Source organism: Drosophila tropicalis, unplaced genomic scaffold (genome assembly GCF_018151085.1).
Source record: "Drosophila tropicalis isolate 14030-0801.00 unplaced genomic scaffold, ASM1815108v1 contig_805, whole genome shotgun sequence".
Classification (NCBI taxonomy): domain Eukaryota; kingdom Metazoa; phylum Arthropoda; class Insecta; order Diptera; family Drosophilidae; genus Drosophila; species Drosophila tropicalis.
This window is the reverse complement of record NW_027173295.1, coordinates 3,070,388-3,086,343: the sequence shown is the minus strand read 5'-3', so window position 1 is coordinate 3,086,343 and position 15,956 is coordinate 3,070,388. Positions and strand designations below refer to the sequence as shown.

At 38.2% G+C, this 15,956-nt stretch overlaps 1 protein-coding gene across 1 annotated transcript in view; it reads left to right on the top strand.

The window, feature by feature from the left end:
• The first annotated feature begins 12,142 nt into the window (after window positions 1-12,142).
• Window positions 12,143-15,956, top strand: part of nkd (naked cuticle) — a 51,345-nt gene continuing 47,531 nt past the window's right edge. The window contains exon 1 of the mRNA XM_068293871.1: window positions 12,143-13,393. Coding sequence (XP_068149972.1) covers window positions 13,330-13,393 — 64 coding nt within the window. The 5' untranslated portion in view covers window positions 12,143-13,329. The remainder of the gene's footprint in view (window positions 13,394-15,956) is intronic.

Sequence of the window (15,956 nt, the reverse complement as noted above, 5' to 3'; positions counted from 1 at the left end):
GTCAATTTGTCAAACAGAGCGATTTCAATTCCATTTATCCTAACAAAAAACATTTTCTTAAAACTTCTGTAGGTTTAGAATATCCCATGACTCTAAAGCGGAGGCTGAGGCTCTAGATGTCTAGAAACTATGGGAAAACTGCGGATAATAAGAGAAAATCGCACCCAAAAGTATGCAACAAGTTATAATTTCGTTTCAAATAACGAATACTTTTCCAAATCATTGCATACTTTTGGGATCAAATTTCTTTATTAATGCCAAGCACAAATAAAAAGGAATTAAAGGAATTTAAAAGGATTCAAAAGTTAAGCGGTAGTGTAGTAGTGTTTGGGTGTGTTTGGTAGAGTCCGGCTGATCAGGTGATCCATAGTTTAATAATTCTGTTCATCTTGAATCTTTGCAGTGGTCTACAACTTTAAAATGCATTCGACCACGGGTTAAAAGTGCATGTGGAAGCGAAACGGAACCGAACTGAACTGCACAGAGTCTGGTAGAGTGGAGTGGAGTGGAGCAGTGGTTGGGCAGGAAATGTAGAAAACCCCCCAGAAAGGACCAGAGCGGAAGGCGTTTTACCCGTTTGTATGCTTATGTGTAATCCTGTTTCTCCCTTCACCGAGCTGGCCCCTTGCCCCTCTGCTTTCTATCCTTAGTTAGATGCAGATAACAGGCAAAAATCATAAGTGTGTGTGTGTGTGGCTGTGTGTGTCTGCATACGGGGGCCTTGTCAAGATTTTGCTTTGATGTCTTTTTCATGTACCGCCGCCTGCCTTTGCCTTTGCCTTCGCTTTGGGTGCGGCTGGCTTCATGTCCATCTCTCTTGCTCTGTGTGTGTGTGTGTGTGGGTTGACAACAATTAAAAAGTGACGGGCAAAACGAATCGAAGGAGTGGGAGTGGAACTGCTGCTGTTGGGTGGCAAAAGAGGTGGTGGTGAGGCCAGTGGGATGCAGGGGAGGAGTGGTAGAGACCAACTTAAGTAGCAGCAAATGTACAAAAAGCAAAAGCATTTCAATTGCCTTTTGTTTATGCCGAGATGATGATGATGACGATGATGATGATGATGATGATGATGATGATGCTTTGAAGTCAAGCAGATTCTGTGTGTTTTATTTTTGGATCTACCGACAAAATTTTTATTAGCAAAAGAGTTGATAGAGACAGAGAGACACCCAGTGAGAGAGAGAGAGAGAGAGAGAGAGAGAGAGATAGAGGAAAGCGCTTTGAAGTTCAAGTGTAAAGAAGAGGAGCATCTGTCCGCCCGTCCCCATTGATACATATATTTTACTTATTTTTGTTGTATATTATTTTCTGTTCGTTTGTTGTATTTTTTCAAGCGTCACAAATTGAAATATCGCCGCAATTTGCCATGCCGCCGTCGCGCTTTGTAATAAAAGTAAATAATAATTTAATAAAAACCGCAAAAAACGCACACACACACACAGGCACACACACACTGCAGAGACAGAAGAGGCAAAAAATAAAAACAACAAAAAATTAACCATTAAATGCTGACGGCAAAGAACAAAGCCAAAAGCCAAAGCCAAAGCAAAACGCCGACAACAGCTGGGCCAAGTGAGGTGGATTGGATGCGGAGTGAAGTGAAGAGATGTGAGGACGATGGCAAATGGTGCTATAGGCAGCAGAAGAAGGCAGAGGCCGGGTTTGGGAGCAAGTGTCAGTCGCGCCTGCGCTTCTGCCACAATGTGTGTGGCTATAAGCCCAGTGATAAAGAGTGACAGAGAGAGGGGGGGGGGAGACCGCTTCAAATTGATTTGAACGAGCGCAAAAGCTTTCGGACAGCCTTTTTTGATAAGAGGAAGTTTTTCGCACGGGTGGCTTTTCAGGTTGACGGTGATGCTTGGTGGTTGTGCTGGTGGTGGCCAGTTCCGCGCGCCGGCGTTGGCGGCAACATCAAAAACACCCGGCACCATCGCTGCGGGCCATGGTCGAATGAACACACAGAGTTAGGGAGAGAGAGAGAGAGAGAGGGAGATCGTGTCAGTCATGTCTCTCCCTCTAAATCTCCATTGCTTTGCCACTCTCTATCTCCTCCTCTTTGCTGCTGTCAAGCTAATCAAGCATCAACTTTGGAATGCAACATTAACAGTTATCTGAACTCATGTGGGTAGCTTTTGCAGCATTTCGCGAATGACTACCCACCTATGTAAGTACACACACATACATACTCACATACATACATATGTGTATACATGTGTCTACAAAATATTTCCGAAATTGTCAATTTACGATGGTTTAAACTTTTAACCCAATAGTCAATACCCTCTGAACATTTAGAAATCTCTGTGCATGTAAGTTCTGAATACCCTGGAGAATCGGAGGCATCTATTTTAGACAGATTAGCGATTCGAGTGGAAAAGCTTGGCCCAAACTACATATAGATTTTCAGTCAAGGTTCGAAATTCTTATTTGGAATTCTACTTAACTATTTGATCAACTGTTTGTTTTTGTCAAAAGTGACTGAAATTTTCAGTTAACTTTCGAGCCAGCTTAATGGTCTAAAAAGAGAGACTAATTAAGCCTAAAAGTAGGCATAATGTTCAAATCGGTAAAAAATTTCCAATCTCTGGCATTGAAGTTGTAGTTTCTGCAAAGTTTTCAAATATTTTGAATTGTGAGAAAGATAATTTTTCGCCATGTGGAAAGAAAACTCTAATTCCTGGCATTAACTATTATTATTATTATTCTGAAACTCGGTTATTATTCTAAACGTACCACTAAAAACGATAGTTTTCAATTCGTTTGTATACTTTTAGGCTGCCTTTTGAATTATTCGAAAACTGTTTTAAACCCTTAAACACAAACTAAAAATATAAGTTAGAAAACAAAATAATTTAAAATTGATTATCATATTGATTTAATTGCTTTACCAACTTACTGAATACTTAAAGAGTGAGAAGTAAGAAGTAAGAAGATAATATATTTTTTATGTCTACATTCGAATCGAAAATTTGGTAAACACTCGAGCCACATCTTGTCCATCTTTTCAAACGTTTTTTGTGGTCTAATACCACAAATGGATCAGAAGACTTCAATGCTCTGCCAAATATATTGGAGGCATTATTTAATGGACAATATTTATTCGATTTTATACTTTCTGTTAATTTACAATTCAAAATCTTGAATATGAAAAAGCTAAAAGCTGCTATTATTTATGAATTTATTCAGGATATTTATAAAATTTCAAATCATCAGACTTTCAAAGGCTTTAGATTTAAAATAATTTCCATTTATGTCATGAAATCGACACTTTTTTCCAGTGGTTTATATGTTAAATTTTCATTGATTAACTAATTTGCAGCATTTCATTTTGGAAATTATTATCATTTTGGAGTAGATGCAATCACCATTCGAATACGAATGATAAATTTTTCTCAAAAAAAAACCTAGTTTTTGCTGTAGTTTAAGCGATATTCTCGTAAATTATAGAGATTCTAAAAATAAAAATCATTTTCTTACATTGACGACGCCCCCTCTTGAAGGCATTATCTTCGATAATGATCAACCGTTTGGCCGACGCCTCAGTTGCCGCCTTTTTGCCTTTTAATTAAACGCTCAAAGCCGCTTCTCGAGCTCGAGCTCGAGCTGGAGCTGGAGCGGGTCGGGTCGCAGCAGCAGTTGAATCTCCAGTCGTGCATTGGCGGCTGCCCCTTTGACGCTTTTCTTTTTTGTTGTGTTTCTCTCTGTATTTTTTTCCACTTTTTGTTGTTGTTGTTGTTGTTATGTTCGAAAGATCTCTCTTGTGGCCGCCACATTCAGTCATTCATGCCGTCATTGCTTCATTATCCATGAGCATCACTCAGCAGTCCCCCAACATCAGACTGGAGACGGAGATGGAGATGAAGATGAAGATCCAGACCCAGCCAGAGAGTTCCATTTTCAGTCGCATAGCCTCCCATCCCATCCCATTCCATCCCATTGCAGGGCATGGCATGGCATGGCATCCCATCCATCTGTCTCGAAACCAAAATCAATTTTCTTCGGCGTTTTATGTGTGTTAAAAGTTTTTCTTTGTAGCACATCTTTCGTCATTTTTTATTATTTTCGAAATTTTAATTTCGGATACGTTCCAAAAATTGATTTGTTGTTGTGTAATGCCAAAGGCCACACTTTGAAAGCCACTCAGGGTCCATTTGTACACATGTTTGAAAGACCTCTTCGATATTGCCATTGATAGATAAATGATCTTTTGGTTGAAAGCAAAAACACTAACATTGAACGAAAGCTTTTACATTTCCTTGACTACACAATGAGTCCTTTTCAGAGCACTGCAAATATTCGATCCCTTCAATTGTATGAAAAGAATCCTAAAGGCATAGATACTAGGGGCTAGCTTAGATGGAATAGTCACTTCATTAGCCTCTAATTTTTAACAATTGTATTCTATTTTCTACATGGTAAAGTCTTAATAGTTTTTGACATAATGTAGTTTATTGTCCAGACACGTTGTTGACGCGTACAATGCGAAGTACGTACAAGTGGCCCATACGACACCAGGACATAGCCTGTTTCGCACGAGCCCAAGCAGAGAGCTATCCACCTCCCGCCTGACCGACAAATACAAATAAAACGGACAAACAGATAAAAGTTTATTAACTACAGCTAATTACGAGCTAAGCGTGCTAAGATAGAGGTTTTTACAAGGGGAAGAAACGCTTCTGATCTGATTACGGAATACAGAAGATTGTAATCAGAACATAGGACTCGAAAAGTTTCATGCAGGTACCTACTTAGACTTAATACTACCTCGTAGTAAGTTCACTTCAAATTAAATTCACAAACGGTATTATATAATAGTGGGAGTATCTAGTAGTTAGTAACCATTTTAGGTGTCTATTTTTTCCCAAAATGTTGTCTAGGGTTCAGTTTTTGTCAATATTTAAAATGTTTGAAAAAGTGTCATTGTTTTCGAATTGTGGACAAAACGTTCTATAGCAAATAAACAACTCAATAATCATTTTAAAACTATTTACACATGAATAAAAGAAAGAAAAATCCATGTCTCTAATATCTTATAAGTATGTCCTTCATAGTTTATGATTAATTGACATTTTTGTAATATTTGGCTTCTATTAGACATTGCTTAACAGATATAACATTTGGAATGAAAAGAGGGTGGTGAAGATGTTCCCTTTCCTTTTTTATTTATATATTTAAAAAAATTCTATCATTTTATAATAAAAGTTGCGATAAAAGTTGTCTCTCATGAGTCTTAAAGTCCGTCTGATGGGGGCCTCTAATTTCTTTCTTTGGGAAGATTTTGGCTCTGCTTTGCCTGACATCAACTGTCCTGTAATGGTCTGATGATTTCTTTCTTTGACAATACTCTTTAGTTACTTAGAAGATTAAGGTTTTCCAAGGGGACATTTTGTTCGTTTATCGAAATTGGCCGAGCAATTCGAAAAGTTACTAATTTGAAGTAAAGATAAGCTAAAAAATGTATGCTATATAGAAATATTGATATTTCGAAGGAGTATAAGCCCCTAAGTCCCCTACTGGTCCTACTGATTGCCGAGGGGTGTCTCAGGTTTTTGCATAGATGAACAACTTTAGCCAAATTTAATCCATATTTTAGATTTTCTTTTAGATTGCAGAAATTCTCTTCAAATTTGGTGGCTTAAGTTAAAATAGCAAATATAGAAATTTGTGCAAAAAGCTTTTGAATGGCATTTTGCATTACGAAGAGAAACACTTGAAAAAAGGCAATTTGATGCTTTTAAAGGATTATCCATGTGCTTGGAGTTGTGTGAAATGATATTTTTGTTATTTTACGACATCATTTTGGCCACTTTTCTTGTGAGTTTTAATTAAATTTCCCCCTCTACTCCACCCCCTTCCAGAGCAGCTTGTTTGCTTTTTCAATTGCAATTATTTGTCGAGAGCCGTAAATCTTAAGCATCACATTCTTCTCCTACATCAGCCCTGCCTTCGCCTTTGCCTCCGACACCAACTCCCTCCTATCTCCCATCTTGCCACAGCGCCTTTCTTAATCTACCCATTTGCATCCTGAGTGCATTGCACACACACACACATACTGACATATGTATGTATGCATTAATGTCTGCTATGTTGGAGTCTGAAGTGTGGGTGTGGGTGTGCGCCTTGTGGCTGGTACCTTGCGGTTCTTCTGATTTATAACATTGTTTACACGGGCATGCCAAAAATTTTTGATTTACTAGCCATTTGTTGGTGGCCACACGTGTGCCCATTTGATTGCTATAACTCATACAAGAAGGCCAATGTGCAGAGAGTTGCCAGCTGGTAAGGAACAAGACAGAAAACCTCACGCATGCGCAGCGGGCATTACATGGATAACATTGCTGACATTTGGACAATTCTCGATCGAATTAAGGGACGACATCTGCCAATGACTAACAACATCAAGGACTACTCTTGGGGCTAACATAAAGGACTACTTAATAGATAGATAGATAGGAAATGTTTCCTTTCACTTACCTGTACGCTCAATCACTTAGCCACTCACTGACTCAATGACTCACTAGATCACTTGGCGTAGTTGTTCACTGACTCACTTATTCGATTTTTCTCATACTACTTATTTATATTTTTCTTGTCCATTTCTTAAGTTTATAATCATTAATAGTTGATGCAAACTAATCTCCATCTAAAGTCGGAGATGTTTTAATCATTGCGAAGCTTTCAACTACTGCTAATACTTACTTTTCACATATGTAAGTATAAATACTGATCAGGTAATTAAGAAAATAAAAGAGTCAGTGAGTGAACTGAGCAAGTGAGTCATTGAGTCTGATCAATTGAGTGAGGGAGTAAGAGAACTTGTTCATTAAAATGAGTCGTTTGACCACAAACACTTTTGCACACTCAGAATTCCACAGGGGAAAAAAATGCTTAAAATTCCCAACTAGTTTTGGCGTTGAAGATGGTTGGTCAATCTGCAGATTCTTTAAATGACTATACAGGTAATCTGATCTCCTTTTCATTCAGCCTTTGAATTTTGATCATTCTTACCAAACTTTATTTAAATTTTGTCCATGACCAGAACCGCGGCGATTTGTAATCACACAAAAAGCCAAAAGATGTGTGTTATATATTGTAGAAACCAATCGAAAGTATTTCCAAACATTGTTTACCCCCAATCCTCACAAATTCCTTAGCCTTGAAATTCATACTACTTTCAATCCGATCCGATTTTTTGAGTTTAAGTTTAATCTTTTCTAAACTTTACTCTTTCCATTTTTAACTCAAAATACATAAACAGATTTTTGGGAAAATTTATTGTAAATCTTGTTCTTTACAAAAAATATAAGCGATATACTACAGAAATCTAAAAGAGATCTGATTGAAAATTCATCCAACTTTAGATAGAGATCTTGTTGCATTCGCATTGGGCCATTACTTATACATTTTGAATATCTTTCCCAATTTAAAATTATGAATGAAAACATAAATTATACATGTAGATATGTATAAATATAGATAATTTTTTTGGTTTGGTTTCGAAAAACAGGCTAATTAAAAAATAAAACAGACATCGAAAATTTTGTGAATGCAAAGTCCGCCTCAATAAACTAAAAAGAAATATATGTAACTATGTATTTATGTGTACATAAATTTATAATTTTGGTCAGTCATAAAAATCGAAAGAAATATAAATAAATACAAGTAACCGTATGTATGTATGTATGTATGTACATCTCATACATTCATACGCGATGTGGCCCCAACTATTAAATAAATTAACTTTGTTGTAAGTGCTGGTCATAAATATTTATATTTTATGTATGTATGTCTCTGTGTTTGTGTGTGTGCATCATATGTATATGTTTTGATATGAATGTTTTGTGTCATAAAATTCAAATGAAGTTGTCTGTCTGTCTCACAATCAGTTTTTTTTTTTTTTTTTGGGCGACAAACGAAATTTTCAAAGCAATTATGAATTGTCTTTTGGCATTCGTCGTGGCGGGGGGATTCTGGTCTGTTCGGGTCTTTGGGTTTGACAGGAAATTATGTACAAGCATATATATGTATGTACATATTTATACCTATGTATATATATGTATATGTGTATAGTAAGTATATTGTAAGGCCATAAAGATGACAGAAACTCAGACAGAAAGAGAGAAAGATAGATATCCATTCATCCATACATACGATTTCAGTATGGTAACATGTGCATCAGGCACTTTGATGTTTCTTCTTCGGTTTCAGCTGTATCTTCATTTTCCTTCAAATGACTTTTACGCAGAAGTCGTTAAATATCAACGAAAATTTCCAATTAATTTTGATAAACGCGGCCCCATACAGCAGCAGCAGCAGCAACAAACACACAGAAAGGAAAATGCATAATAAGTGAGAGGTGGAGGCGGGGGGAGAAAATTATATCGGAAATTGTTATGCTATTGATTGGAGTGGTTAGAGAAGGAAAGGGAAAGAGATACAGAGTTGGAGGTGGAGTTGCCTTTGGAGTTGGTCCAACCAATTGTTGCTTATTATGCCGAAATCATTAAAAATCTATCCAACACACACACACACACACACACACAAACGACACCCATACACACACACAAATTGTCTATAAAATAAAGCCATTTCAGGCAGTTTTTATTAGCTTTTACGAGAGTCCCACTTTGATCCGATGGGGGTTTATCATCAAACGATTAGACTGTTGTATCTGGATTATGGTATTTCTTGTTGGTGTTTTTCTTCTTCTTCTACCCCTCCTACTTTTTTTTTTGACTTAATGACCAAATTAATGATACCAAAAAGCATGATGGGAACACGTTAGATTAGATGCCAGCAACTAAAAGAGAGCAAGTGGATTTCAAAAGTTCTCCAAGACTCAAATGTAAATTCATTTGAAATGTTGGAAAAATATATAAATCTATTCTCGAAATAACTTAGAATAATTATACTTTTGACACGTTTCAAGAACTTCCATTCTTCGAAAATTTCATTCAAAATATCGAAATTTACATATGTAGGTGCCCGTCCAGACCCTTCGACTCCCACCACTCCCAGGATCCCTACATGGCCAGGAGACGCCAAAGATACAATTTGAAGTTCAACCAACCAAGTTTATGACTTCTTTCTGACTTCTGTTCACTATTTCTTTTAACTTTAATTTGGACAGCAGGTTTAAGTTTGAGAATTTTCCTAGTCGTCGATATTTGCAATGGAAATTCATGAAAATAAAGTCTCGACTCATTGTCTTGGGACTTCTTATTCGGATTAGGAAACTTTTTTTTGGCCTCGCATGGCTTCAAAATCTTTATATCTGTGTAATTAAGTTTTGAGCTAGCTTCGCTTTCTTTTTTCTTTGGTGTTTTTGGTTAACCACATTCATTGTGGCCTCTTGCATGTGCATACATTTATGGCTTAATACTCGGTTTTAATTTGAGCCGCAGCGAAATTTTGATTGTTTTTAAATTTGAGAAGCGATCGCTGGGTCTTAGTCCAAGTCTGGTTACTCCTCCTTCTTTCTGTTCCACAAAAGAAACAAAAAAAAAAAAACTTTATCGATGCCGATGACGATGCCGCAGTCACCGCCGCCTGCTGAGTTTCAACATGAGGGCAATTACCCACTAGCAGCCGAAAAACTCAAAACTCAAAACCCAAAACCCCAGACCAAGAAAAACGAAGACGAATGAAGAGAAGCAGCAACCTGGTCCCCAAAAAAAAAAAAAAAAAAAAAGGCGATACTCTTTGGCCCCCATCCCGATCCCCTTCCATTCAATCCGACGATAATAACAGACTACGCAGAATCCTGAATTACGCTGCAGCAGCAGCGGCAAAAACTCTGTCTGTGGATCCGAAAGTCTGGTGGGTGAGCGGGAGGGGGTGGGGAGTGCGGCACGGCTTTTGTATTCGCCTCGAGGGGGCTTTCGCACCGTAAAACGTTTTCGGGATATAATGGTAGCTGTAATTGAAGAAGAACACGCGATCTTGAAGGTACACATCTCATCGAAAACAGAAGGGTTCCTTCTTCGTTGCTCTGCTCTGCTCTGCTCTACTCTTCTCTACTCTCATTCTTCATTCGTTTCGTTTCCTGTGGCTGGAGCTGGCTGCCTCCTGCCTCCTTCCTCCTGCCTGGTCTTTTGTTTGGCCTTCATCATCATTGATCCATCGTCTTAATTTCATGCTGTTCTTTGTATAAATTTTTGTTCCCTTATGTATGTATGTATGTATGTATGTTTCAGATGCGGGTCTTTGATTGATGTCGGGTTATTGATTTATGTTTTCTCCTTTCCTCTGCCTTTTTGGCCAATGCGTTTGACAAAAGTTGATGAACAGACTGTCGCCATTTTCAGTGTATACATACATATATACAGATGATGTGTACATACATGTCCCTTTATCCCTCTTCCTTACTCCTATCCTCGGTCCCCGTTGCTGTCCCCTGTACCACACTCTGACTGCAAATGTAATTACCCAAAAAGTGGGCGTTAATGTCTGAACTGGACACAGAGAGTTCACGTTCATGTTCCATGGGTTTAAGTTTGGGTTTGAGTTTTGGTTCCCACTTTGACATTTGCTTTCTGACGATGACTAGTCCAGCTGAATGGCCAACGTCCATGGCCGTCATGGCAACTGTCGTAGTAATTGACAAGTCGTATCGGACTATCTGGCTCTCTCTTTCTCTCTAGTACTCTTCTTCTTACCATATTCCATATGTGGACCAAGCTGCTGATGAGTTTTTGAAGGGTTGCACATCGGCCCGAGATTCGATTTGGTTGGGTTTATTAGTGGTCGGTTGGCATATCGTCCATTCTGGATAATCTAAATTAGTTTGCCTCACAGGATTCGTATCTTTTGCTCTCATATTTAATAATTTCTTCCATACTTAAATTTGACTATCTTTTATCTAACTATATGTCTTTCAGGATCTATCAATAGGGTAAAATATGTATAATAAAATAAGTAAATATTGCATTATTATTTTTATCTCAAGCTAAAATTAATATTTTTAAATTGAAAAGGACACGTATTTCCAAATCGCTTAAGGAAAATAACCGAATAATTCAAAAAAGGCAATATCATGGTTAAAACATCTGAAAATTTATATGATCCTCACTTAGTAAATTTCAAAGGACTACGTAAAAACATCAGGGAATGCTCAAGCGGCCAAAAATGTTGAATTTTAAAAGGATTCGGGCTGTCTCTCCTGCTGTCTGTTAAAAGTCTCTCACATGCTGTTAAAACTCACTCTCCCTTACTGTTAAAGCGCTCTCTTTCTCTACATCTGTTATAATGTGGGCAACAAACGTGAAATACGGGGAACCGCGGCTGCTACATTCCCACTATTCCGATCCCCTATCTTAACAGACTGTTAAAAACCGTCAAAAACTGAGAGGGGGAAACCAAACTGAAATCTGATTGGCCAATGTGATTTTTACTGTTTTTAAAAAAACAAGTGTGCTTAGCTAGTATATTCGATCCGAATCAATATCTGGCTTGAGTCAATATTGTGACAAAATTATATAAGAAAGTGTACCCTGTACTTTACCGACCAAAAAGAAAACAAGAACTTTTTATAACTTAAAAATCAAAAAACCAAAAAAATTTGTTTTGTTTAAAATTTTTCTAAATATTGGATCTCTTTTTTTTTATTAAATAGTTTTTAAAAATATTTTTTTTTTTTATTATTTCTGGTGCTTTCTCATATTTTTATTGCAAACATGGCATACTGAAACAAAACTTATCCCAGATTTTAAATAAACTTGACCAATTTACGAATTCGAAAAACTTTTTCAACAAAAAATAAATTGTGGGCCTTGTCAGTAGTGTGATTTTGAAAAAAGCAGGCAAAATTTTATATAAATAGTGGCTAGCTGAGCATCAAATACTGGGAGCCGCTCTCAAATACAGGGAAGGGGCAATGAATGTAGCATCAAATACTGGTAGGGGAAAGCGAACTGTAATCTGATTGGTCGATTGTCGGTTCTGAAAAAGCAGGAACGCGCGCGTTTGTTTATCATTTGAATTCGGTCCGTCGTTCGAGTGAGTCGTTGTGCGGAGTGCTGCTCGGAATAAACAAGAAAACATAAGAAGAAGAAAAAACGTAACTCTTGCGATTGTTTGTGTTTCGACGTGTTTTCTGGAAGCAACGCGAAGTTCTCCAAGAGCCCAAAACAAAATTCGTATTAAATTGTATCAATTGAAAACGCATCGATCAGATATTTAAAGTGTTGAATTGTTTATTTTTTTTTTACGTTTCAAATACATCTAATTTTTTTTTTTGATGAAATATTTTGTGTGAATTTTTGGTTTTTGGTTTAAATCAAGTGTATAAAGCTAAAAGAAAAACAAATCCAAAAACCGCCCCCCATAACAATAACAAAAAAAGCAACAGCAGCAGCATTTTACCACCACCAACAACAATAACCAAAACAACAACAACAACCATCCCCAACCCCTGTTAAAAAGCGTACATAGCGCTCAGTCGCTGTCGCTGTCGCAGTCGCAGCCGCAGTTGACGTTTTACGTTGTCTCGCAATCATTTGGAAATAAATCGTATTTTGTTTTTGTTTTTCATTTGCAATTTTTGTTGTTGTAGTTATTTACGTTGCCTCGCAGTCGCCGTCGTCGTTGTTGTCGTCGCCACTGCCAACGTCGCTGCCGCAACAGCAGCAACAACAACAACAACAACAACAAATTAAAGTCGGCAAAAATGTTTTACAATTAAAATTACGCGCCGAAAGTATCTGAAAGATACACCAACGAACCAAGCAAACAAACAAACAAACAAACAAACGACTCAAGCAAAACCATCGGAGCGCAGCAATATGCGCAAATTCAACTAAAAATGCAGCATATCAGAGCTGTAAAAACTTTTACGATTCCCCTAACCAAATATAATACCAGATACAAATTAAGGTCGCTCAGCGTCAGCGCATAAAAACACCGAAACAACGAGTGTTTCACTTACCTACCAACCAGCCAGCCAGCCAGCCAACCAACCTAAATCTACTACCTATTTTGACTGCCTGCCTGACTCTACCTAGAGCATACCAGCAGGCAACTTACCTGGGCTATATTAGTCTCTCAGTGCTTAGTCCTCCAGACCGAAAAGGATATTTACCCGAATTGCACACACACACACATACACACGGAGGAGAGAGAAAGGCCGTAAAACATTTTGGGCTCGTAAATTTTTCGCCAAGCCACCCAAAAACAGAAAAAAAAAAAAACAACAACAACAAGAAATAAAGTAGAAAACGGAAGAAGATCCTAAAGACATATTCAAGGGAACTAGAAGAAGAAGAAGAAGACAAGAATATCCTAAAACCCAAACCCGCACAGCGGAGAGAGAGAGAGAGAGACAGAGAGAAGAGATGGCGGGCAACATTGTCAAGTGGTGGAAACATAAGATACTCGGCGGCTACAAACAATTCTCAGGTAAGATTTAATATGATTATTTAAATGTGGGTTAAGTTCCACTGACCACAATAAATGTATCTACATACATATGTGTGTACATATATCCAAAAGATACATTTCCTTTACTCACCTGTAAATACATACATATGTATATACACAGTTTTATGATTAGACACTCGTATTTTTTCTTGAACTTTGTATTTAGATACGTTTTATGATAGATTTACGATAGATTTGAATTGATTGAGTTAGATTGATTAAGTTTACTTTATAAGAAAATATTTGCAGGGGTTGACTAAATACATACAGTCAGCACAATAAATATGCGAACAGCCTTTGATTTGTCATATAAGGAGACTCCGATGGAATGGATTTCCAAAAGATTTTCAGCTCCCTACGCCAACTGGTCATAGGTCAATCGTTGCCTTCTTTGGTGGCCTTCTCAAAGAAGCATTGGGTCGTCCCCTTTAGGAAGTCTAACTAATAAAGGTTCTTAGTGTTAAAGCGGATTATTTGTATTTTAAACCTATAGTTTTTCATTTTCAATGTACATACATAATTTAGGTTTAGCCGGCAAAAGTTAGGACTTCGACCCTTACCCCTTGAAAATTTTTGATATTCTTTGAACTATTTTCAATATCTTTTCTTTCTATACGCACACACACACACACGCACATACACTCAATTCATTCAAGTCAAGGGCTTCTCCCACATCCTTTTCCAATAAATACACACAAAGAGATAGATATAGCTAGAAAGATAGAGAGAGAGAATACAAAATAGAAAAAGAGAATAAAGAAATATGTAGGCAATCGGTCGGCAGAATAGACTGCATTATTTTTCGTGTTTTTTTTTTTTATCTTCAAGATATAGCCGCGTGAGAGAGAGAGAGAAGAATGCGTTCCGCTTGTGGTCGACGCACAAAAATAGAACGAAGAACGAGAATAACAACTACACAAAAAAGAGAGAAAAAAAAAACATCAAACGAACGAAACGACGCATGAAAAATAAATAGAAAAATTTTGGAAAATTTGTTAGAGTGAAAAGGAGATAGAGCACAATGGGTGAGAGAGGGAGATGAAGAGGGCTGATCAAGGGAACGCGTATCATAAACGTAAATAAACAAGTAAAAAAACCTCAAAAAAAAAGAACCAGCCAAGAAGCAAGCTGGAAGAAGCAGAAGCAGCGACCTTTTCTGCGACGATGATGATGATGATGAAGGAACATCAATCAATCAATGTTGTTTCAGTGGAAATATTCCTCTTTTCGCCGGGCAATTGCTGCGCCAATTAAATGCCAGGCAAACACTTTTGAACCCTTCAGAGGATGAGATAGAATGAAGAGAAAAGGGCAAGAGCAAAGAGGTACAAGATAGGTGGCAGTGGTACGGACAGTTGAGGGAAGAGGACATTGGGCCCTATATACTAATTGCTTGCAGATGGAAGAGAATTTCAAAGGAAACCCGAAAGGCAACTTCAAAGAAAGCAGCCACAAAAACAACCACTTCGCCATGAAGGAGCTGCAAGGAGAGTGCCACAGAGAGTAACAAAGATAGAGATAAAGACAGAGAGAGAAAGAGCGAGAGCGGGAGAGACAGAGAGAATGTTGAGACTCGAAATTCAGTTTTCTTACCTGTTGCAGGCAGTGGTAGTGGTAGTAGTAGTAGTCGTAGTAGTAGTAGATGGAAGGAAGGTACATAGGCAAAGGCAGCTGCTTTGCGGCCAACAAAAACCTTTTAAAACCCTCACGTTGAGTTTGAGTCGCCGCCGCAAGCAAAAAGCACAAAAAACCGAATACGAATACGAAACAACAACAAAATAATAATAATAATAACTGAGCGGCGACGGCAACGGCGGCGGCTTCGTTACAAGCTGGGTCTCCTCCATCTCCATCTCCATCGCAAACTCCAACTCCATTGCCCATGCTCCATTCTCCAAGCAAAGGCAACCAGTTCCAACGGCCAAGCCAACTATGCCAAACATCTCGACATCGGCGGCGGCGGCGGCGGTGGCGGCTTCGTTGGCCATACACAAAAGCGGTTTTTTTTTCTTCTCTAAAGACAGAGAGAGACAGGGAGATGAAGAGAAAGAGACAGAGAGGTAGAGACGACGATCGACGGACGTTGTTTTGTATCTTTGAGATACACACCGCGCGCGTTGAGTGCCTGCCTGACGGCCTGCCAGCCAAACAGCCAACCAGCCAGCCAGCCAGCTAGCCAGGCCTGTGTCTGGGCCTGTCTTTGAATTCGGCTTCGACCGCTGCAAGATACTGCGGCTCTGATGCTGCTGCGTCCAAGCTGCGCTTTGCCTTTGCGCTTTGTTCAAAAGATGCGCTTTTTGCTTTGAGGCGCGGCACCAGAGGCCGTCCGGCACAGTGGTTCAAATCTATCAGTCTATCACACAATTACTAAAGCAAAAGAAACGTTCACCTTTTGGGGACTCAATGATTTGTCTATCAGAAAGTTCTTTGATCCTTAGGAACTTCCATGAAAATCCTTAAAAAATGTAGAGCAAGAAAACTATTAAGGAAAAGTTATCAAGAACTTCCCTAGGAGTGCTCAAACAAAAACTTAAAAAAGGAA